This window comes from Equus asinus, unplaced genomic scaffold (assembly GCF_041296235.1).
Source record: "Equus asinus isolate D_3611 breed Donkey unplaced genomic scaffold, EquAss-T2T_v2 contig_197, whole genome shotgun sequence".
Lineage (NCBI taxonomy): Eukaryota > Metazoa > Chordata > Mammalia > Perissodactyla > Equidae > Equus > Equus asinus.
Window position 1 is genome coordinate 1373550 of NW_027224846.1, and position 25082 is coordinate 1398631.

Below are 25082 nucleotides of genomic sequence, written 5' to 3' on the forward strand. Positions count from 1 at the left end.
GTGAGGGAACGAGTAACGGTGTCCAGGCAGAGAGAACAGAGAGCAGAAAGGCCCTGAGGCAGGAGCTGGCCTCCCCTGTTCCAGGAGCCACAAGGCCAGCCTGAGTGAGATGGAGAAGAGTAGCAGATGGAATCTGGGTGCCCGTGGGTACAGATGCTGCAGGCTCTTGTAAGGCCCTAACTTTTCCTCTGAGGTAGGCACCATTGGAGGATTTTGAACTGGAGAAGGAGGTGACGTGACTTGAGTTTTCACAGGATCACGTCAGCTTCTCTGTGGAGAATAGACTGTAGGAGACAAGGCTAGAAAAGGGAGATGAGTGAGTGGTACTGGAATATTCCAAGTCAGAGATGTTGTGGCTTGGATCAGGATGGTAGCAGAGCAAGTTCTGAGAGTCCGTCACATTCTGGGTCCATTTTGAAGAGCAAATGAGCTGATATTATGTGCTGACAGACTGGATGTGGGGGAGACTGAGGAGTCAAAGATGACTCCAGGGTTTTTTGGTTTCTCTCAGATATGGATCCCTCAAGGAGGCCTTTCTGACACCTGCAGTCAAGATCTTGCCCCTGTTATATGTCCTCATGACACTCTCTGCATTACCTTGGTGATCATCAGCTCAGTTGTAATTCAGACATACTGTTTCATGCTTTTCTGTCTAAAAGTTCTTGGTCAGCCGTAAGAATCTCCGCGGCCTCTGGAGGAACCCGAGGCTGCAGTTCCCTGAGAGCAAGCGTAGCGGGGACCCTGCGTCCCTGTCAGCGCACCTTCCCGCTCCGCGAAGGTCAGAAACGTGTGGACGGGGCCCCAGGAGTTCTGTCCACAGTCCACCGCCAGAGGGGGCGGGGCAACGGCCTGGGAGCATCTGGGCCTCGGCGCCGAGGAGCACGCCCCTGCTGGGCCGCCATCTTGGGAGCCATCGGTGACCCGCGCCTGCGAGCCAAGCCCGGCGGAGTCCGGTCGCGCTCTGCTACTCTCTCCGGGGCTGGGCTCGTCCGTTCCCCCGGCGTCCGTGGACGCCGCTCCGTGTCCCCGGTGGGCACAGCAGCCCGGGCCCTCCACAGCCATGGCCGCTAGCCTGAGGAGGCCCTCCTTCAGCTCCGGGTCTTCCTCCTCGCCCAACACAGACGACCAGGGCGCCTGCGAAGATGATTCCATCTGGGAGAGGTGCCTGGGGGCGTGGGGCGTGGGCCTGGGGGCTGGTGGGAGCCGAGCCTGTATCTGAGGAATAGGCTTGTGCGCCAAGAGGTGCCCGTCAGGTAGCGCGACAGCTGTGGGGCACGCGGAGCGAGGGGTCTCTTCGTGCGCTCACGTTCATCGAACGTGCGGTGTGTGCCGGGCACGGGGCCAGCCCGGGGATGCAGTGCCCGGGAGTCGGGCGCTGAAGCGGCACACGTGGTCTTGGCTCCTTGGAACCAAGTCTTGCTGGAAGGACAGACGTGAAGAAGATAGTGACGTTGGTCTCAATGGGTTCTGAGGAGTGCAGCTCTCCCTCTTGTACGGGATTGTTAAGGCGCCTTCTAGTTTTAGTTTATTTGTTGTTGTCTTTTAAAAGAAATTGATCGGATCTCACGGTATTTCTGTGCTGTGTCCGTTTCTGCCTTAATATGTGGCTTTCTAATTCTAGATGTTTGTTTTTCTTTTTTTAACATCTTCCAATGCGTGTTTGAAATAATTAAATGTGGAGTGTTGTGCTGTATGTTTTCTCCTTCATGTTTTTGGAGGAGCATAGGAGAAATTTTGAACGACTGAAATGTTATGATTCAGTTTGTTTTCTTCTTACAGTAACTTTGTATGGAATTTTTTTTTTCCTGTTCCTGGATGTTGTATGGACAGGGTTCCTAGTGTGAGAGAGCCCACTTCTGTCAGGATGGTGAAGCGCAGTTTCTTTAAACATAACGCAATCGGGAATTAAGGGGTATATTTTGTTTCTCTTTCCTTTGTGCAAAATCCTTCCTATTCCTTTTTTCTTTCCTTCCATCCTCTTTCCTTATGGCCCCGTCTGGGAGGAGCACCGCCTCTTTTGCCAATTTCTGGTTCTCCCTTGGAAGCAGTGCTTCTCCAAGGCTGACACCTCCAGAGCCTTTCCCCTTGCAGCAGCGTGCTCGTGGCCAGTGCCCAGGACTACCGAGTCCTTCGCCTCTGTTGCGTATTTCAGCAGGTAGTGTTGGACTTCCTCTTTTGAGGGTGGTTTGATGTGTTTTTTCTGATTCCTCCATGACCTTGTCCTTTCCATGGAGTCTTAAACCTTCTAATCCTCCACTCTGCCAAAGGCTTTCAGTAGTGGTCGGAGCTGGGCTGGAAGTTGGCATTTGTTTCTGAACTTGCAGGTCATTTGAAGGTTATGGTCGTCTTGGTCATATTGTGACACTACAGGCTTGCTTCTATGTGGCTTCGTTGGTTCTCCTTGTTGACTGTATGATTTGGAGGAGGTCGATTGTATGACTGTGGAGAGTTTTGGATTCAGGGAGCTGTCTTGATCTTCCAGACCCTGGGAGTTCTTCCCGGTATCGATTTTCACAGGCCTTTCCCACACGTGATGTTCTTCCTGTTTTCTTGATCCGATGGTATTTCAATGCCAGTTTCGATTTTAATTGATGGATTGTGTCCTTGCTGCCTATTGGTCATCTGTATTTCTTTCTCAGTCAATTATTTATTCCTACCCCTTAGTAATTTCTTAGTTGGGTTTTGGGAGCTCCTTCTTCACTGTGGATATTAACCATTTGTCTATTTTACGTGTTGATCATATTTTTTCTGAGTCTGACTCATCTTTTAACTGTGTTTCTAGTATTGTTGCTAGATGGAATAGTGTATCTTGGGAGTCTTTGCACATTAGTGTAAATCTTTTTGTTTTTGTCTTCGCTCGTGGGTGAGAGATTGGGTATCGAATGCTTATCTCACACAGTTTTGTCCCTCGTCTCTGTCCCCACACATTGCTCCAGGTATCCTAGAATTGCAGGTGAGCAGTCTAATTCCAATGTGACCTTTTTTTCTCTTTCTTCCTAAATCCCTAGAGAATTTTATTTATTCTTGAAGTTCCAAAACTTTCTCAATATGTGTTATGGTCATATTTTTTTCTCATCAATTTGGCCTCATATCTGATGTGTTCCTTTTGATGATCGGGGCCCTCCTTGAGTTGCAGAAAGTTTCCTCTGAGATGTATTTAAAGATTATTTTTCTCATCTGCTCTGCTCTCTCCCTCAGACATGCCAATCATTCTTCTATTGAAAATCTTTTTCCATCTCTGGAATCTTCTTCTTATTTTCTCTCTTTTCCTTTATCTCCTTCTTTCTGAGAGAGTTTCTCAAGAATGGCTTCAACATCATTGATTCAATTCCCAGTGATGTAAAAACTGATCTTGATTGTTTCTAAGCTGCATGTAATCTCAAGGGAAATTTTATTCTTTCCAAAATACTTTCTCTTTATCTTTTTGTCTGTTTCTCCCTTGCCACCCTCTCCCTTTACAGCTCAGTCCCTCAACTTATACAGGTTTTCATTTCTTGCTTCATAGAGCAAACAGTTTCCTGAATTTTCCTGAGAACACAAACACAGCAGAAGCTTTCTAAAATATAGTTCTGTTTCCTCAAATAGAAGTCTTTCAAGGACTCTTCTCCTGACTTTTCAGCTGAACGTTTCTATGTTCATGCTGTACAGTCTTGAAGAAAAATAAGACAAAGACATATGGCTGAGATATATGTTCTGATTTCCACGTCGGCGTATTCATGAAGGAGTGAGAAATGGACAGCCTTTTCCTATTAGTTAGACGTGATTTCTACTTAGTTCCTATCAGGTTGCTGTGTGATCTTTTCCTTGTTCCTGCTCTGAAGTTGGAGAGCTCGGTGATGTGCACAGCCTTGAGCCACATTTCTAGTTTATTTTTTTTATTTTTATTTCTTTCTGCTGATGAAGATTCGTCCAGAGCTAACATCTGCCGCCAATCTTCCTATTTTTTTCTAATTGAGGTCAAAAGAGTTTATAACATTGTGAAATGTCAGTGGTCCGTTATAATTTGTTCGTCACCGTATCAATGTGCCCCTTTACCCCTATGCCCAGCTCCCTCCCCTCTTCCCCTCTGGTAACCAGTAAACCGTTCTCTTTGTTCGTGTGTTTACCTTCCACGTGTGAGTGAAATCACATGGTGTTTGCCTTTCTCTGTCTGGCTTATTTCACTTAACATAACACCCTCAAGTTCCATCCACATTGTTGTGAATGGGACAAGTTTGTCTTTTTTTATGGCTGAGTAGTATTGCATTGTGTGTGTGTGTGTGTGTGTATAAATATATATATATATATGTGTGTGTATATACGTATATGACATCTTCATCCAGTTGTCAGTTGATGGGCACTTGGTTTGCTTCTGTGTCTTGGCTGTTGTGAATAATGCTGCAAGGAACATAGGGGTACATAAGTCTCTCTGAATCATTGATTTCCAGTTCTTTGCTTAAGTACCTAGTCATGAGATAGTAGTGAAGAGACTGTCTTTTCTCCATTGTATGTTCTTGGCACCTTTGTCAAAGATTAGCTGACCATAGATGTGTGGTTTTATTTCTGGGCTTTCAGTTCTGTTCCGTTGATCTGTGTGCCAGTTTTTGTACCAGTACCATGCCATTTTGGTCACTATGGCTTTGTAGTACATTTTGAAGTCAGGGATTGTGATACCTCCAGCTTTGTTCTTTTTTCTCAGGATTGCCTTAGCAATTCGAGATCTTTGCCCCATATGAATTTTAGTATTCCTTGCTCTGTTTCCGTCAAGAATGTCAGCGGGATGCTGATAGGGATTGCATTGCATCTGTAGATTGCTTTGTGTAGTATGGACGTTTTACCTATGTTTATTCTTCCAATCCATGAGCAAGGAGTCTCTTAACATCTCTTTAAGTCACTATCAATTTCTCTCACTCATGTCTTATAGTTTTCTTTCTATAAGTCCTTCACTTCCTTGGTTAAATTTATTCCTAGGTACTTAATTTTTTCAGGTACGCTGGCAAATGGAATTATATTTTTGAGTTCCCTTTCTGTAAGTTTGTTGTTGGAGTATAGGAAAGCAACTGAATTTTGTAAGTTGACTCTGTACCCTGCAAATTTACTGTAGTTGTTAATTATTTGTATTAGTTTTCCAGTGGATTTTGGGGGGTTTTCTATATACAAGCTCATGTCGTGTGCAAACAGCGAGAGTTTCACTTCTTCACTCCCTATTTGGATTCCATTTATTCTTTTCTCTTGCCTAATTGCTCTGGCCAAAACCTCCAGTACTATGTTGAATAAGAGTGATAATAGTGGGCATCCTTGTCTCGTTCCTGTTCTCAGGGGGATGGCGCTCAGTTTTTGCCCATTGAGTATGATATTGGCTGTGGATTTGTCATATATGGCCTTTATTATGTTGAGGTAATTTCCTTGTATCCCTATTTTTTTTCATAGTTTTATCATAAACGGCTGTTGGATCTTGTCAAGTGCTTTCTCTGCATCTATTGAGATGATCATGTGGTTTTTATTCTTCAATTTGTTGATGTGGTGTATCACATTGATTGATTTGCGGATGTTGAACCATCCCTGTGTCCCTGGTATGAATCCCACTTGATCATGATGTATGATCCTTTTGTCGTATTGCTGAATTCAGGTTGCCAAAATTTTGTTGAGAATTTTTGCATCTATGTTCATCAGTGATATTAGCCTGTAGTTCTCCTTTTTTGTGCTGTCCCTCTCAGGCTTTGGTATCAGTGATGCTGGCCTCGTAGAATGTGTTAGGAAGTGTTCCATCCTCCCTTGTGTTATTTTTAATATCTTCTTTTAGGTTTGTTAACAGTTGCTTTACGAACTTTGCTGCTCCTGTGTTGGGTGCATAGATATTTATAAGTGTTATTATTCTTCTTGATGGAGTGTCCCTTTGATCATTGTATACCGCCCCTCTTTGTATTTCTTTACCTGCCTTGTCTTGAAGTCTACTTTGTCTGATGTAAGTATTGCGACATCTGCTTTCTTTTGTTTGCTGTTAGCTTGGAGTCTCGTCTTCCACCTCTTCACTCTGAGCCTGTCCTTGTCATTGGAGCTGAGATGAGTTTTGTGGAGGCGACAAATTATTGGATCTTGTTCTTTAATCCATCTTGCCACTCTGTGTCTTTTTATTGGAGAGTTCAGTCCATTTCCATTGAAGGTGATTATTGATGTATGACGGCTTAATGCTGTCATTATATCACTCATTTTCCAGTTTTCCTGCATTTCCTTTGTTTCTCGTCCTGTGTGTTTTGGTCTACCCATTGAATTATGCCGTTTTTTATGCTGTGTGTCTTTGTTTTTTCCTTATTTCTTTTTTGTGTCTCTGTTCTGCTTTTTAGTTTAGTGGCTGCCCTGAAGTTTGTATTCAGAATCTCGTGCATAACATAGTCCCTTTTCAGATGACCTCTTCCTTCCTTGGTCTAAACTGATTCAGTCCCTTTCCACCTCGCCTCCTAAGTTATTATTGTCATATCTTATTCCAACTTGTGTCATGAGTTTGTGGTTAAAGTGACAAGATTGTCTTTGTTTTTGGTGTATTCCTTCCCTTTAGCCTAATGCTGTGGTTGAATATTTGCTATCCTGTTGTGATCCTGTCTATCTGTTGGTCTCCTTACTCTGTGTTTTGTGACCCCTCTCTCCCCTTTGTCATTTTTTCAGGTATGAGGGCCTTCTTGAGGATTTCTTGGTGTGGGAGGATGGGTCTCATGGCTACGAAGTCCCTTAGCATTGTTTGTCTGGGAAAGTTTTAATTTCTTCCTCATATCTGAAGGATGTTTTTGCTGGGTAGAGTATACTTGGCTGAAGATTTTTATCTTTTAAAATTTTGGATATGTCATTCCATTCTCTTCTAGCTTGTAAGGTTTCTGCAGAGAAGTCTGCTTATCTGATAGGGGTTCCTTTGTAGGGTATTTTCTTCTGCCTTGCTGCCCTGAGTATTCTTTCTTTGTCATTCATTTTTGCCAGTTTTACTACTATATGCCTTGCAGTAGGTCTTTTTACTTGGACACATCTAGGAGATCTGAAGGCTTCCTCCAGACACGTTTCCCTCTCATTGTCTAGACTTGGGAAGTTGTCTGCTGTTATTTCTGTGAGCACGCTTTCTGCTCTACTCTCCTTATCTTCACCTTCTTCAATACCTATAATTCTTATGTTGTATTTTCTCATTGAGTTGGATATTTCTCGGAGACTTTCTTCATTTCTTTTTAGTCTCAGTTCTCTCTCCTCCTCTGTCTGGAGCATTTCAACATGTCGCTCCTCTGTGGTGTCCACACGAGCATTCAGGGAATCTGTATTTTGTTTTATAGCTTCCATTGTGTCTTTCGCCCTAATATTTCTGATTGATTCTTCTTTATAGTTTCAATCTGTTTTGTGGACTAGCTCCTGAACTCGTTGAATTGTTTCTCTATATTCTCTTTTACCTCATTGAGTTTTTTGACAATAGCTCTTTTGAATTCATTGTTGCTTAGTTTACTTATTTCTGCATCCTCAGGACTGAATTCTGGGTGCTTATTTTCTCTCTGGTCTGGAGATTTGATGAATTGCCTGATGCTGGAAGAATGAGTCTTTTTCCCATTGTGATAGTATTCTGTTGCAGTTACAGCCTGTTGCCAATGGATGGGGGTCGAGAGCTGTGTGTTCTGAGCCCTCCACCTTCAGCGGAGATGGCCCAGCGCAGTGCGGGTCAGGGGCGGGGCACTTTCTCCTGCACGCAGTCCCAGGTTCCCGATCAGCTCTCGCTATCTGGTCTCCTGTGGTCTTGGCTTGATGAGGTCACCCCTGAGTGAAAGCTTTTGCCCTGTTAAAGGGCTTCCCTTTAGGCCGCAAGCGCCCTAGGGAGTCCTGGGTGATTCCACAGATGCGCAACCCCTCCCCCACTCCTTCTGTCATGGAGCCTCCCTGGCAGTGACCACAGTCTTTAGGGGAGGGAGCAGAGTTCTCTCTTACCCTGGGCCAGCTCCTCTGAGGCAGGGCTCCAGCCTCTCCACCCTCTGTCATGTGGCTGCCATGACTCTCCGAGGATTTTTGTGCTTTTAGGTTATTTTCTTTTGAAATAGGGTTGCTCCTTTTTGTTGTATCTTGGAGGGGAGAGAGTCCTGGGCAAGCTCACTCCACCATGATGCTGATGTCACTCCATTGCTAGTTTAATCTTGAAGTCGGTTTTGTCTAAGGACGGCAACACCTGCTTCTTTTGTTTGCCATTAGCTTGGAGTCTCATCTACCATCAGTTCACTCTGAGCCTTTGTTTGTCTTTAGAGCTGAGATCTGTTTCCTGGAGGCAGCATAATGTTGGGTTTTATTTTTTAATCCATCCCACCACTCTCTCTGTCTCTCTCTCTTTTTTTTTTTTTTGAGGAAGATTAGCCCTGAGCTAACATCTGCTGCCAATCCTCCTCTTTTTGCTGAGGAAGACTGGCCCTGAGCCAACATCCATGCCCATCTTCCTCTACTTTATATGTGGGACACCTACCACAGCGTGGCTTGCCAAGCTGTGCCATGTCCACACCTGAGATCCTAACTGGCACACCCCAGACCGCCAAAGCAGAGCATGTGCACTTAACTGCTGAGCCACTGGCCCGGGCCTACACTCTCTCTTTTTTGATTGGAGAATTCAATCCATTTACATTTAGAGTGATGATTGATCTATGAGGGCTTACTGCTGCCATTTTATCACTTGTTTTCTGGTTGTTCTGTATTTCCCTTGTTTCTTGTCCTTTGTATTTCGGACTGCCAGTTTAGTTTGGTAGTTCTCTAGAATGATTTTCTCCGTATGTATCCTTTGTGTCTCTGTTCTGATTGTTTGTTTAGTGGTCGCCATGAGGTTTATCTAAAAAATCTCATAGATGAGATAGTCCATTTCCTGATGGCCTCTTCTTTCCTTAGTCTAAAGCAGGTTCCATTCCTTTCTTCATCCCCTTGTAAGTTACTTTTGTCGTAACTTCCGTTTTCTGATGTGAGTTCATGGTTAAAATGATGAGATTACGGTTATTTTTGATGTGTTCCTTTCCTTTATCTTCAATATTATAATTGGTTGCTATCCTGTCCTGATAGAGAACTGTAGTTTTCTGATTTTGTCTGCCTATTTATCTCTTTGCTCAAGGCTTTTTAAACCCTTTCTTTTTCTTTCTGATATGAGGGCCGCCTTGATCATTTCTTGTATGAGGGAGTCTTGTGGCAATGAACTCCCTCCGCTTTTGTTTATCTGGGAAAGTTTTTATTTCTCCATCATATCTGAAGGATAATTTCGATGGATAGAGTCTTCTTGGCTGAAAGTTTTTGTTTTTCAGAATTTTGAGGATATTGTTCTGTTCTCTCCTAGCCTGTAAGGTTTCTGCTGGGAAATTCGGTGAAAGCCTGCTAGGGGTTCCTTTGTAGGTTATTTTCTCCTGCCTTGCTACCCTTAATATTTTTTCTTTGTCATTTACTTTTGCCAGTTTCACTAACATATGCCTTGGAGAAGGTGTTTTTACATTGATACAATTAGGAGTTCGGTTAGCTGCTTTTTTTTTTTTTAAAGATTTTATTTTTTTCCTTTTTCTCCCCAAAGCCCCCTGGTACATAGTTGTATATTCTTAGTTGTGGGTCCTTCTAGTTGTGGCATGTGGGACGCCGCCTCATCGTGGTTTTGATGAGCCGTGCCATGTCCGTGCCCAGGATTCGAACCAACGAAACACTGGGCCGCCTGCAGTGGAGCGTGCGAACTTAACCACTCGGCCATGGGGCCAGCCCCTCGGTTAGCTTCTTTTACTTGTAAATCCAGTTTCTTCCCCAGGTTTGAGAAGTTCTCAGCTATTATTTCTTTGAACAAGCTTTCTGTTCCTTTCTCCCTCCCTTCTTCCTCTGGCATACCTATAATCCTGCTGTTGCATTTCCTAATTGAGTCAGATAATTCTGGGAGAATTTTTTCATTTCTTTTTTATCATAGTTCCGCCTCCTTCTTCTGAAGCATTTCTATATTTCTGTCCTCCAAGCTGCTGCTTCTGTGTTCCATAAATCAGCCCTGTTATTCAAGGACTCCAGATTTTTCTTTATCTCATTCATTGTGTCTTTCATCTCCAACATTTCTGATGGGTTTTTATTTATAGTTTCAGTCTCTTTTGTGAAGAATTCTGTCTGTTCATTAAATTTTGTTCCTGATTTCATTGAACTGCTTTCCCAAGTTTTCTTGTAACTCATTGAGTTTTTTGTTTTTTTGGTTTTTTTTTTTTGGAGGAAGATTAGCCCTCAGCTAACTACTGCCAGTCCTCCTCTTTTTGCTGAGGAAGCCTGGCTCTGAGCTAACATCCATGCCCATCTTCCTCTAGTTTATACGTGGGACGCCTACCACATCATGGCTGCCAAGCAGTGCCATGTCTGCACCCGGGATCCGAACCAGCGAACCCCGGGCCGCCAAGAAGCGGAACGTGCGAACTTAACCGCTGCGCCACCGGGCCGGCCCCTCATTGAGTTTTTTAATGATAGCTATTTTGAATTGTCTTACATTTAGATTGTAAATTTTTGTGCCTTCAGGACAAGGTTGGTTTCTGCTTGCTTGTCATTTTCCTTATGGTCTGGAGTATTAAAGTGTCTTTTTGTACTATTTCAGGGAGTGGATTTGTGCTTCCCCTTAGTGGAAGTATCTGATCGCAGATTCTACCTGCTACCAGTGGGAGGGGCAGGAGCTGTGTATTCTGAGCCCACCGCGATCCCTTGCATCTGTGCCTGTCCTTTGGAATCTGTGTTGACTGGGCACGTCTGCCATTGCCCGCTCAGTGCTGCTGCTTTAGAAATGTGTGTGCATGCGCTCTGGTAGGAGTCCCTTCCTCTGGCTGAGCTGATGTGTCAGGTGGAGGGAGAGGCGCTTTGTTTTGCATGCAGAATCCTGGGGGCATTCTGCTCTGCACTTGCTGTCTCCCCCCCTGGGGTGCTTGCTTGATAAAGATGCCCCTGCAATTCCTTGGCCTCCTCTGTGTGGGGCTTTCCCACAGCTGTAGGCAGCTCCAAGAGTAAAGGCGTTCCTGCAGAGAGCTGCCCCTACCCGCTCTCCTCACAGGGCCACATGCAGTCCTGTTTCCTAGATCACCGTCAAGGAGGAAGAGGAGATCCCCTTACCTCCTTCCACTTCCTCCCGGGGGTACAGCACCTCCACCTTCAAATGTATGGCTGCCTGGGTCTCTCAGATGTCTGTTGTGTCGTGTGAATGTTCTCTGTTGGTTTATGAATGTCCTTTGCATTGTGTCTTGGGGAGAGAGTCTAAGGGAAGAGCTCACTCCACCATGATGGCGGATGTCACTGGTTTTTTGTGGGTGTCTATGTGAGCTGCCATTAGCATGGCAGATGGGTGGTGTAGGTCCATACCTGGGAACCGAACCTGGGCCACCGAAGCAAAGTGTGCCAAACTTTAAGCACTAGGCCACTGGGGCTGGCCGCCAGATATCTAGTTTAAAATAGCCAAGTGTCATGAAACTTTCTAGTTTAAAAAGTCACTCATTCTTTAAAATAATAACCTGATGTCTAAGAAGAGATATTGAGATACCACTACCTTATTGTCTTTGTACAGTATTTAAAACTCATTCCTGGATGGGCTGTTTCTGCATTCGTGCGTGGCTAAAAGCTACAACTTCACTATGGCTGCCCCACAGCTCCTTTCCTTCCACATGCACGTTTCAGCTCACGACTGATGCTGGATGAGGGTGTTAAAGACTCTGAATCCTCTACTAAATAGTTTCCATACTGAGGGAGATTTGAATTCCTTCACTCTGATGAAAGAAAGTCTATGCTTGTGAGATTTATTGAAATATTTTACCATGAATGGTTCCACCAGTCTACTGTAAGCTTTAAAGGTTTAACTCATGGAAGTTCTTCCGGTTTTCTAGCAGGTAATGGTGAAATATTTCTGGTTCCTAGTGCTATTGAAATTCTCTGTCTACTCTTGAGTTTTTACATCTAGGTGAGTCTGGGGAATGGCTCATCAGAAAGTACCCACTTGCTATTCATGATTCTGAGCTAAGTAGATTATGAATATGTCGCTCTGCTGCATAAAATTCTCCAAGGGTTCCCAACTATGTATAGTGTCAGGTAGAAAAGCCTCTCAGAATAGCATGTGAGCTCTTTACAATCTGGCACAATCCTGTCATTTCAGATTCATGTGTATTCACTTCCTGCCATAGATCTCAGACTCTCGCCACACTAAACTATTGATCTCTTTCTCCAAACCTGTCAGGAAATTTCAGATCTTTCTACTTCTGCTCATATACTCTTCCTTCTGCCTGTAATGCCTTGCCTCTCAGTGGGAATTGATATTTGTCCTTCACAGTGGAACAGAAATAGCACCTCCTTTTTCTAGTATTTCCGATGCCCAAAGCAAAATTCATGACACCATTTTCTTTGGCCCCGTTGCTGTGGCCTAAATGTTATGTCTCCCCAAAATTCCTTTGTTAAATCCTAAGGCCCAATGGGATGGTATTAGGAGGTGGGGCCTTTGGGAGGTGATTAGGTCATGAGGACAGAGCCCTGAGGAATGGGATTAGTGCCCGTATAAAAGGGGCTTCTGGGCCAACCTGGTGGCACAGTGGTTAAGGGCACATGTTCCGCTTCGGTGGCCTGGGGTGCACCCGTTTGGATCCCGCGTGCGGACATGGCACCGATGGCAAGCCATGCTGTGGTAGGCGTCACACATATAAAGTAGAGGAAGATGTGCATGGATGTTAGCTGAAGGCCAGCCTTCCTCAGCAAAAAGAGGAGGATTGGCAGCAGATGTTAGCTCAGGGCTAATCTTCCTTAAAAAAAAGGAGGGGGCCTTCAGAAACCCCTGTAGCCTTTGTCTCACGGAAATTATCTTCTACTGAATTTTTCCTCCCTTTTATTACCTCTGTTCTCTGCCTCCAGAACCCCGATAAAAGAAAGGGCAGACATGTATGCCGCTTCACATTTCTCTCCTACGTGCCGTCATTCTGGCTTTGGCTCTGCTCTGCAAGATTCCACTGACTTTATCACCAGATCACTGACATGTTGTTAACCATCCCCATTCTCTTAGTCAGTCTGTCCACTGAATTGCTTTAGTGTCAAACGTATTTTTAATTCCCAGGCACTCATTTTCATCCTCTGATTACTCCTTTTTTGCAGCAGCAGTCTGTTCTTACTTTTGTATGTGCCATCTTTCCTATCTCACTAAAGTCATTTCTTACTCTTTTAACATTGTTTTGTTTCCTGAATGATCTTTATTTCCTAAAAACACAATTATTTTACTTGTTAATCTTAATGTGAGTCACGTATGTGATTTTTTTTCTTCACATTTGTTGACCCTTGGCTGTTAGTTCTTGTTTGTGAATAAAGATCTAGGCTGTTAAGCGGTGGGAGTTCCATTTGGATTTGTGTAGATCTCTCTGCCAAGAAACTGCTCCCTGGATGAGCCTGTACTGGTGGGTCTGGTGCCATAACTGGAAAATGACAGTTCAGAGTTGTGGGGGTCAGCCGGCTGTGGAGAGCAAGTCAAAAAAGGGAGGACTTGACTTGAGCAGTGAATTATCTTGATATGTTCCTTCTTGAGAAAAGCTGTGTTGCCTCTCCTTTTCCATTAAGGTGCCTGCTGGATGTTCCAGAGTTTCCTCAAACTCTGCTTTGCTTCCCATTCATGGTCCTACACTCAAATGACGAGGCATCTGCATGTAAGCAGGTCACTTTCTTTAGCCTGCACAGCTTGGATTTTTATGTGGGGGCCAAAAGCCTCTGCTGTCTGCTGTATATATTTGGGAGGAGGGCAGGGAAGAGAGATGTGGTCCAACTAGCCCAGCCTTCCCAGATGCAGTCTTTTAAATCAAAACTATTCATCATATGTATATATATATATATATATGTATACACACACACACACATATATATATACACACACATATATATGCATATATTGAGCAGTATGATAACAGTGCCAAAATGGCTGAAAATTCTGTCTATCCTGTGTCCATGCCCCTCTGCAATGTGACTTTGGAGCCCCTCCTAGCAAGAGGTGGCATTTGTTTCTCCATCTCCTTGAATCTGGCTTGGCCCTGTGGCTTAGTTTGTTCATTGGGATTCTAGAACAGTGACCTGAAGGAGAGACTTGAAAACCGCTTGCACACTGGACTTGCTGTCTCTTGCTGCCCTTATAAAGAAGATAGGTAAGGGGCCAGCTTGGCAGCATAGCTGTTAAATTCGTGCACTCCACATCAGTGGCCTGGGTTTGCCAGTTTGGATCCTGGGGGTGGACCTACGCACTGCTTATCAAGCCATGCTATGGCAGGCATCCCATATATAAAGTGGAGGAAGATGGGCATGTATGTTAGCTCAGGGCCAGTATTCCTCAGCAAGAAAAGGAGGATTGGTAGCTGATGTTAGCATAGGGCTAATCTTGCTCAAAAGAAACCCAAAATAAGTAAAAGACAGGAAAGTTAAAAATACATTTTTTTCCATATGAATTCTGAGCTATCAGAAGTAACAGTCCTGGGGGCCAGCCCGGTGGCTCAGCAGTTAAGTGTGTACGTTCCGCTTTGGTGGCCCAGGGTTCACCGATTCGGATCCCAGGTGCAGACATGGCACTGCTTGGCAAGCCATGCTGTGGTAGTCGTCCCACATATAAAGTAGAGGAAGCTGGGCACGGATGTTAGCTCAGGGCCAGTCTTCCTCAGCAAAAAGACGAGGATTGGCAGCAGTTAGGGCTAATCTTCCTCAAAAAAAAAAAAGTAACACTCCTGTGAAGAAGCCCAAGAGGATGACAAGAGACATGTGGCCCATTTGCTTCTGTTGCTCTGGCCAACAGCCTGCCAGACACATAGCATGTGACAAAGACTTCCCTAGATTATCCAACCAGCAGCCAATCTACAGCTGACCATGGATGCCTGGGATACAGAGCCTGGGAGAGATGTGCTGAGTTCACACAGATAAGAACTGCCTAACTGATCCAAATGATGAACTAAATGAGCAGTTGTTGTTTGAGACCCCTAAGTTTTGGGGTAGTTTATCACCCAGCAAGAGCTATCTGATACAAACACCGCATTGTATTGATGTTCCAGCTACTGTAGATACTCTGATAAACAAAGTAGATAAGGCCTCTGTCCTCAGGTGACGAGAAACAAAGAAATAAATGAGTCAGAAAACTTCAGAGATTCACACATGCTCTGAAGGAAAGCAAGCAGGGTGATGTGACTGGCTGGGGTTGGGATCTCATTTAGATACTGTGATCAGAGAAGAATGCTTTGAGCAGATAAAGTTTGAGCCAAGACCTGAATGACAGGGAAAAGCCAACCATGTGAAAGTCTGGAGGTAGACTGTTCCAGACAGGAAACAGCAAGTGCACAGGCAGTGAGCTGGGGAGATACTTCACGTGTTAAAAGGACATAAAGAAGGTCAATGAAGCTGGAGCTGGTGAGCAAAGGAGAGAGAGAGGGGAAAGATGTAAAGTCAGGAAACAGACCTTGGGGGAGGACTTGGCCTGTGATTAATTTCAGTTACCTTCATGCTTGTACCCTGTCTCATCTCTGTCCTTGATGTTTGTGGACTAGGAGCTTGGAGCTCTCAAAGGACCCCTGTGGGAATGGTCCCTCTTTTCTCCAGCATTTTGGTCTACATCTTTCTGTGATCTGTTTTCATCAGTCAGATCTATCTGCTTTCTGTCTTCTCGGATTTCTTCAAGATGTCCTCCAGCTGACTGCCATTCCAGTTTACTAGCATTACCACGGATTCATTCTTTTTAAAATACAAGATGGTTTTTGGGGGCATTTTTAAGGACCTTCGTATATATTAGTCCCCAAATCACCATCTTTAGTTGAAATTCTCATATCTCATGTTTAAATTTGGAGCTCTAAGCCCATAAATCTCCTATCCCCCTTTGTTATCGTATCTTTTTCTCTGTTTCTTCTCTTTTCAGCTTGTCTTTACAGTGGCTGCTGAGAGGCCAGCCCTCGATGGGCTCTTTATTCACTATCCAAGAAATATGTCCTGAGAAGCTTTTATCTGCAAACAAAATGGAGGCCCTTCTCACCTACCAGTTGCCCCTTTGCAGCCACTTGCCTTGCTCGGTTCCTGCTGAGTTGAATACGCTCATCCAAACACCCCCTGCTGGGACACTGAGGGGACACAGGGTCAGTTCTTCCCAGTGCCTTCCACTTCACTAGACACTTCAGGTGTTTCATTTCCTAGGGAGGTTTTGATGTCTCAGAATTCATATGCCAGAAAACTGTATTTGAACACCCTGGTCTTCCTTCTATCTGTCTGTCTATGTTCTATCTTCATTGAGTTTTGGGTGCCACAAATCATTAGATGGCACATAGGATGTCATACCTGGGAGGGATGGTCCATGTTACCCTTTTGAGAACAGGAGATGCTACACCATTGCAGACCAAGAGCTTGGCCTTCCTGGACGTTTGTAAAGTTTCCAGGCAAGGAATCTTCACTTATCTCCCTAAAACAGATAAACATACTTTTGTACAGAGATGAGAGCATGTGAAAGGTGAGACCAGCAATCTTCAGGGCCCAGTGCTTACTCATAATGTTTTCTTCCACAAATCTGTTGGGTCCTTTGCAGAAGCCCAAAGTACAAAACTCTTTGCCTGCCCTGCATTTGCCTTACAGGAATACCACTACACACTTCCCTCCAACCCAGAATCAGAGGCCAGAGCACCTTGAATGAAGAGGAAAGGAGGTCCATATTCTCTTTTCTACCCCAGGGCCATTGCGAGTGCTGTTCCCTTCACCATTCTCCATGCTTTTCGTCCAAGTCTCTTACTTACCCTGGCTCTTACTTATCCTTCTGGACTCAGCTTATATGCCGCTTGCTCGGAGAGGCCCTCTCTGCTTTTCTGATCTTCCCTTCCTTCCCCAAGTGTAGTGGATGCTGCTGGTGCCCTGCCCGGGTCCCCTTCACTGGTGGCACACTCTTTCCTCAGTTGCTGTGAGTATTCATTGCTCAAATGGAGCTGCCTTGCCTGGGAGGTTACTCCTGGCCGCAGGGGACAGCCAGTGGCCAATGATTGGGGCACAAAAAGCTGGAAGCCTGGCCGCAAGGTGGACCAGAGCCTTCTGGGATACGAGGGAGAAGTTAGTCTCCAGCTGAGACAGCCCCTTTGCTTAGTTTTCTTCTCCTGTCTGCTGCTTCCCTCACACTGCACCCCCTCCAGAGAGCCCTCCTCCAATAAATCTTTTTCACCAGAATCACTGTCTCAGGCCCTGCTTCTGGAAGCCTGACCTAAGACACTGGGAAAGCTTTCTTTAAGAGGTTTGTCTGTGTATTTACACAGCGAGGACAAGTTTTCTCTCTGACCCCTGCGCCTCTAACAGTGATGGAGAGTCACGTGAATGGACTCGGATGCAAATAGTCCCCCTGGAACTGGCCACACAGCAGCTCCCCGTCTGAGGCTTCTGAAGAGCTTCTCTAGGAGGTGGAAGGGGAAGAAGAAAAAGAGACACTGCACACAAGCAGTTCACTGGGAGGCTGTGCTGTCATTTCTGGAGCAGAGCTCTTTGACCTGCTAAAAAGGGGTATTTTTTAGAGGCTTTAGTAAAATCATTTAATCTAAAATTCAATATCAATGCCGCTCGTTAGTTTTTAAGAACCCCATATCTGTTCTTTCCCTGAAGTGAAACAAATTTGGTTAAGGATGGGTGTTTCTGAGTTTATTTCCTACACAGTTGAGAGCTCAATGCCATGGTTAAGTCTCTTGTCCCAAAGGTAATGCCTTGGGAGCCACAGCAATAGCACAAACTAATGAAACAGGAGGAATTCATGTTTGAAGAGCCAGAGCCTCTGGAGACATTGACTCAATGGCCTGAGCCCCACAGGATGGTTTCGAATTGAGTTCCTATGCAAATGTTTTTAAACACCAGTCCTGTGTCACTTACACATTCAATACTTAAAATTTAGATTATCTGGAGGTGACTCTTGAGATTTAACAATTGTGACATTTTCTTGAGGCATGAACTCAACTCACACATCCTGCAAAGTTGGCAGATGGTGAGTGAACGAGGTGACCACTGAGCATCTTCTTGGCATGTGTGCAGTAACTCACATGAAGGGATTTAAATCTTTCCAACTGAATGTTGCTAACAGAAGGGCAGAGGTGGGGGAAAGAAATGGCAGGTGTTTGAGGGTCTGCAAGACCAAAGCTCTCACAGCTGTCACGTGATTACTATAGGCCCTCCATGTCAGCCACCACAATGGCTGCTTTAGAATCTGATTTTCCACATGCACAATTAAGGATACAGAGGCACTGATGTGCTGTCTTAGGAAGAAGATGGAGCTTGGGTGTCTGTTAAATTGGAATTTGAAGGTGATCAGGGTTGTGATCCCCTCTCTGATTTTCCCAGCTTCTCGCACCCGCAGTTGAAGAAGCCATGTCCTGATAGTCCCAGGCAGACTAGTTCCGCCGATTCCTTATTCCCAGTGCAGGTTTGCTTTTCTCTCTGCATCTTTCTTTTCTGTTTATGACACCACCATCTTAGTTGCTGAAGTTTCCAACCTTGACCGTAGGCCCCTGTATGTTTGTCCTTCTTATGTCTTCTCCTGTCATTAACCTCAGGGCCACCTCCACCCCTTATCTTCTGGCTATGATTCCTTGGGCTCCTCACGGGATGTGACCATGACTTCCATCCACTTGAATCCTTCATGGGCCTGGCCTCGCCTTGGACCTTTGGGTGACTCTGAGTCTCTCCTCCTCCAAGAGCATCATTATGGGGACCCATTGGGAAAATCCTTTACTTTGGCTCTGCTCCCAAGGTCTCCTCCTACAGCAGTGTGTGCTGCCTTTTCCCTATCACAGGAAGCGTGTGAGATTAACTGTTTTGACTCCTTTCTCTTTTTTTAAAGAAAGCAACACCAAGATGTGTGTTTCCTCCCAGAAAGGCTAGAGATAGGCAATAAGGAAGGGGAAAATGTGTCTGCAAATCTGTAGCTTAAAGCTTCGTGTGTTTAAAAATCATTCTTGTTTGTCTTTTATATTCCTATAAAATGCATAGAGAGTTTTATCCATCAGTATTCCAGACAAGATCAAAGAAGCCTATGTTCTGATAGCACCATTAAAGAGGAGGGGCCCCTCTCTCCCTGCTGCCCCTGAACAAAGGCTCCCGTGAAAGCTAGGACAGTCGCTCTGACACCTGCCCCATCACCAGATGAACCTCAGGAGCTCTGGGCCCAGGGGTGTCCTGACTGGAGCCAGAACACTGGAACAAGGGAGGTTACAAGACCTGAATAGCACTTGGCATTGGATTTGATAGACACTGCAGGGACTGAAAAACTCTTTAGCCAGTTTTCTTCTTTTACTATCTCATGGTTTGTATTTCATTTCCATCAAATGGCATGAAAGCGTGTTATTGGCCAGCGAGATGATGAAACCCTGATGTGGACCTACCCTAAACCTAGTGTGAATTCTGAAATCCTCACGACTGATCACAGTGACTTCTCCTTCCACCTCTTCAGCTCTGTTTTCCCCTGGAACCTGTTGTCTGTCTAGCTCAGGATCTCCGTGCTCACACCTCTCTGGCCTTGCTTGTTTCAGCCCAAGGTTAGCCACTTTGCTGGTTCTCATGAGCATCCCTGATGCCTTTGCCTCTGTGAACTTCCATGATCCCTGCCGTCCCATCCTCAGCCATGCCACTCATGACCCCCTTCAATATCTAGAATGTCAGGCTGCACCGAATAAAATCACAAGAGTTATTTGCTCTTTATCTGGTTGGCCCTTTGATGGTTCTGACGTCCTCAATCCTTCACTGGTTGACCACAACATATTCTTAAAGTACTCCAAACCTGTTCCACTCTGATCAAGGTCCGTATTCCATCCCCACTGCCAAACTCGGCAAAATCATGTTTTGTGGGGACCAAGTCCATCACTGTGAGTTTTCTCAAAATCTCTCTTATCTACATCAAATTCATTTTTGTATTTGCCCCTCTCTTGTTTTTCTTCTTTCCTCCAATAAAGAAATTTCTCTTGGTATTATCTAATCAAGTTGAAAATGTACATGCTCCCTGACTCAGTATTTGTTTCTGTCTCTTCATCTCCTTGCTTATTTTCCTGTTGACTTATTCAATGTATTTTTTTAAGAAGGTCTGTTTAGTTCTTAGGAGGATGAAGCTGTAGAGAGAGCCATGCTAATTATGTGTGTCCCTTTCCTTCAGAATCTCAGCTTCCTCCAAAATAGACACAGAGGTCGGACACTGTCATCCTGGAGCTCAGAGCTCAGTGGGGAAGATGGAGTATGAATAAAGTGTTACAACGCAACGTAAGTACTATAACGGATGTCCACTCCAGGTACGGGTGTGGCACAGAGCAGCGGATAAACTCAGTGGGGGTGGAGGCCGGAAAGCGTTACAGTCAAGGAACAGCTGAGCTGGATCTTAAAGAATTATTTGTTCAGTAGACAAGGTGGGGAGGTAGCCATTAAATATTTGTTAGATTAGTAAATGAAGGGCATATCCCACAGAGAAAACAACGGGTGCCACAAGAGTGACGAAGTGACACAGCTCTGTCTCTTGAGGAAGAGTGCAGACTCAGTCTAGCTAAAGCAGGTGGGAGGAAGAGAGAGCTGGCAAATGGGCCTGAGAGCTCAAAAACTAAAATAAAGAATATACCTAAGAAAATTAGATGAAGGAAATAATACTGATAAAAGCAGAAAATATTGGTTCAAGAAATCATAAAAACAGTAGCATTAACACTTAATTCCAAGAGTTGTTTCTTGGAAAGAAAGAAAGAGCAAGAAAGGAGAGACAGCAAGAGACCAGAAAGGCAAGAAGAAGGGATGGAGGGAGGATAGAAAGAGGACTTGTAAGTTTAATCAGGGGAAAAGGAAAACACGTACAAAGTAAATGTATTGAAAGTGTATTTATAGAGGGCTCGATGCTTCCCAGGTCCTGGGCAAGGTGTTGGGGACAAACAGCTGTATAGACAGACACATTGTCTGCCTTTGAGGAGCTGAATTTTAACGAAGAAAGTGCTTCTTTAAACACGTAACTACACAGACAAAATATAACCCACTAATTGAGAGATGTGAAGGTAAAGTAAAGAATACAGCGAGAGGCTGGAACAAGGTCAGAAATTAACTTGGGGCTGGGTGCTGGGTTGTGAAAGGCTATCTGAAGATGTGGCGTTTGAGCCAGCATCTGGGAGAGGAGGATGAGCTAACCATACAAAGAGTGAGTGCAGAAGCAATCCAGGGAGAAAACCAGCCCGTGTGAAGGTCTTGAGGTAAGAAAGTCCAAGTCACTGGAAGAAGGTGAGTGGGGCTGCAATGAACAGAGGAAGCAGAGAGTTGCCAAGACTTACAGGGAGGGTGCCAACAGTGTCAGTTTGGCCAGGACCAGGGGGAGGGTCCTGGCGTGTAAGACTTTCAGATTTAACACTGGGACAGTCCCAGGCAAACCTGGATGAACTGGTCACCCTATTTACAGGCCTCATTCATGATTTTGGACCTTAGCAGCAGAGCACTGTGGCAGCCATAATCGAGGCAGCCATAGTGAGGATGGAGAGAAATGGACGGATTCAAGAAATATTTAGATGTAAACTGACAGAACTTGAGGACAAAATGATAGCCAGGGAAGGGGTTAGGGCAGGGGGAATAATCTAGAATGAACCGCAGATTTTTCTGGCTTTGGAAACCAGAGGGATGTGCATTAAAAAGGAATGAATCCAGAAAGAGACGACGCTAAAGTTGTTCTTTGACATTAACTGTCAAGTGAGAGCTCGAGGTTTGATCACATTTGAGCACACAGGAATAAATTTTGGTACCCTCCATCTCTCCCACCTCTTGGATTGAAATAGAAAGTGGGCCTGGTAGAAACCCAAATGTGCTCCAGACAGAATTTGGAATTCAGTTTGAACCTGTAAAGAAGTGGAGTGTTCCTCACCCTGACAAGGGGACAAGACAACATAATAAGTAAAAGGAAAACCGGAAGGCTTTGTTACAGACCGCATTCAGCCTGCATTCAGATGGCATGTCAAGAACTGTATTACTCTTGTCCCCTCGTCCAACTCTTAGACTCCCATAATTAACCCAGAGGAAGTTGTAAGTGAAATAATTAGGAGGTCCTTTCAAAACTAGACACTTGACACATGTGTTATAGAAACCTTATAAAAAGGAAACTGGATTCTTGTAAATTTTAAGATTATATTAATTCAGACACAAAGACACTCCTATGAATTTTCACAAAAATACTCAAATCACAGAGTTTGTTCTGCCTGCCATTGAGATGTGGGGGATTTTGCTGTGTGCACTAAATTCTCTTCTTCTTCTTTTATTTATTTACTTATTTCCTTCTTCTCCCCAAAGCCCCCCAGTACGTAGTTGTATGTTTTAGTTTGAGCCCTTGTTGTGGCATGTGCGATGCCACCTCAGCATGGCTTGATGAGCAGGGCTATGTTCGCACCCAGGATCTGAACCGGTGAAGCCCTGGGCTGCCAAGGCAGAGCACATGAACTTAACCACTCAGTCAAAGGGCAACCCCTAAATTCTCTTCTTTAACTGCCCATGTCACGAGAGCACAAGACTAGAATGAAGACAAGCACGGGAGACCAAGGATGAGAGTTTATTGAACATGAAGGTCTCATCCACATTCGAAAGCACAATCCCGGTGAGACCTCAGTCATGTATCTAGACGGGTGAGAACTTGCTTCCAGTGTCCCTGAATCCCAAATGGAAGGATGCTTTTCCTGTATGTGGGAGCTGAATGCCAGGGCTGGGAAGGGCTGCCAAAATCATTCAGCCCAGTCTTACATCCGCAGTCTGTTTTTCAACACTCCTTCACTCGTTTATTAATTTAACAAATATTGGCACCTGCTGTATACACGGCACTCTTCTAGGGACTTGGGATGTGGTGGTGAACAAAACAGACACCAGTTCCTCCTGTCGTTGATGTTATGTTCTAAAGAAAGGATTCAAGTAGTAAACAATAAGAATAAGCAGTAAACGTAGTGAGTAAGTAAGTTACATAGTACCATAGGTTGGAAGGTGAAAACAGTGCAACAGAGAAATAGGAGGGCGGGGAAAGAAATCAGAGCGATGGTGAGGGGGCAGGGTGCAGCTTAAATAAGGTGGTTGAGTAGCTCCTTGTGAAGATAATGTTTGAAAGCAGATTTGAAAGAGGTGAGGCAGTTAGCCACGGGGATCTCTGGGAGGAAAGCCTGGTTGGTGCTTTTATTTCCCTCCAAGACAGTCCCGAGTGCTCTAAAGTGGGATGTTTAGCAAAGTGCTCCACTGGGTTCAGAAGCTGGGCTTTGCTCAGGTCCCACTCATGAGTCGTGTGTCCTAATCAGTTTGTTCTAGAGTACTCTAAATAGCCCACCACCCTCACAAGTCCCCTGCCCCCAGAGCCCCTGCTTCAGCTCTCCCTGCTGTAGGATAATGGATGTCGTGGAATTGTCTGTTTAGGTGTCCAGCTTCTGCAGGAGGAAGTACAGAAGCTCCGAGATTAGACCACACAGGGTCGAAACCTGCTTCTGCCGCTGACTGGCTGTCTGTCCTTCATCAGGTCACTTAACCTCTGTGAGTCTCAGTTTTCTTATCTGTAAAGACAAGATGATCATGTCTGTTCAATGGGGGTGTCATTAGTATTCCCAGAGAAATTGTGTGTATAGCGCTTGGCATGGTGCTTGGCACACAGTAAGCATGTAACTAAAACTAAGACTCTGGTGGTGCCCACTCCAGTGCCATCTCCTTGAGGGCAAGGCCCCTCTTGTCTTCCATTCTAATTGACCAGTCCGTGGCATAGAGCCTGGCCCGTGTAAGGATGGTCGTGAGCAATAGAGTGCAGTTTGTCCAGGAACACCCAGGAGAACACACCCGAAGCCTCACTGGAGGACTCAGCCTCCTCATCTGGTTGGTAAATAGCCACCCATCCATCCGTTCACCAGGATGACGAGTTTATACACCCACACCAGAATCAGATTTTTCCTTTTCTTTTCTTTCTTTCTTTTTTTTTTGTGAGGACGACTAGCTCTGAGCTAACATCTGTTGCCAGTCTTCCTCTTTTTTGCTTGAGGAAGACTGTCGCTGAGCTAACATCTGTGGCAGTCTTCCTCCATTTTTTGTATGTGGGACACTGCCACAGTATGGCTTGGTGAGCAATGTGGAGGTCCACTCCTGGGATCTGAACCTGTGAACCCCAGGCTGCTGAAGGAGAGTGCACAAACTTAACCACTATGCCACTAGGCTGGCCCCCAGAGTTAGATTTTATTCCTCTTTTTTCCCTGAATTGACTGTCTTGGGAAGAGAAGAGTAGCCAGGTAAGGGGACGTGTGTGGGGAAGGTTTCTTCCCTACAAGAAAGACTCTAATAAATGAGACTGTTTCTTATCCAATTTATAGTATTTCTTGGCACTTTTTTCTTTCAAAATGTGTTTTTTGTCTAAAATTGAAGCGTAATAATAATAATAAAATTCTCTAGAGTGTCAGGCTCCAAGTTAAATGTAGGCTGTGATTCTGTATATAGAAGAGCTTCGTAAAGAGAATCAGAACTCTGATCCCAAATGCCTCGCAGTGTGGGTAAAAAGGTACCAAATTAAAAAGACTGTTGCCAAGTTTCCTTTCTTACTGCGTTTTGAGTTTCAGCACTATAACGGCATGGCGCTCAGACTCTGTCAGTATGCATTGGACTCTGGTGGCTAATGTGCAAAGTCCATAATTACCCGGCCCTTCTGGATGTCCCAGCAGGAACCAAGTGGTGAGGACCTGCAGGCATCTCTGAGCCTCCTGAGGTTGAGGGCCGGTGGGTGGAAACCCCATTCTGGGCCAAGGGAAGTGGCAAGATAGTCATTCTTGCTGTGAGCTGGTTTGAATACAGATGTGAAGTGATGAGGTGATAGTGCTGTGATGCTGTCTGCTGTCCAGGCTTGTGGCCCCAGTCCAGCGTGTTGCCTGTCGTTGTGAATACATCCGATGGGCGGCTGTGGCAGTGACTTCTCCTTCCACAGTGGTCTCCTGGCCTGTCGAGGGTGTGTCCACAGCTGAACAGAAATCCCACCAGTTTTCCACTTTGCCCTGGAACAAAGGTTGACCCAGAGTCTCTGAGCTAATTCTGGCCACTGCTTGTTCTGTCAGTAAAGTTTGACTGGAGCACACCCATGCTCGCCCGTTTATGGCCTGTCTGTGAGGGCTTTTGAGCTATGA

The 25082-nt window shown here is 45.0% G+C and overlaps 1 protein-coding gene across 4 annotated transcripts in view; it reads left to right on the plus strand.

The window, feature by feature from the left end:
* Positions 1–25082, plus strand: part of LOC123275642 (ATP-binding cassette sub-family D member 2-like) — a 62628-nt gene that overhangs the window by 33144 nt on the left and 4402 nt on the right. For 2 of the 4 annotated variants that reach the window (XR_011500337.1, XR_011500339.1), the window contains exons 2-3: positions 20102–20205; positions 23347–23460. Coding sequence is in view for 1 of the 4 variants with exons in the window: in XM_070503516.1 (XP_070359617.1) it covers positions 15863–15937 (75 nt within the window). In the remaining 3 variants the exon portion in view is untranslated. Of the gene's footprint in view, positions 1–1006; positions 1162–15862; positions 17144–20101; positions 20206–23346; positions 23461–25082 lie in introns of those variants that run through there. The other 2 variants (XR_011500338.1, XM_070503516.1) reach the window with 2 other exon arrangements.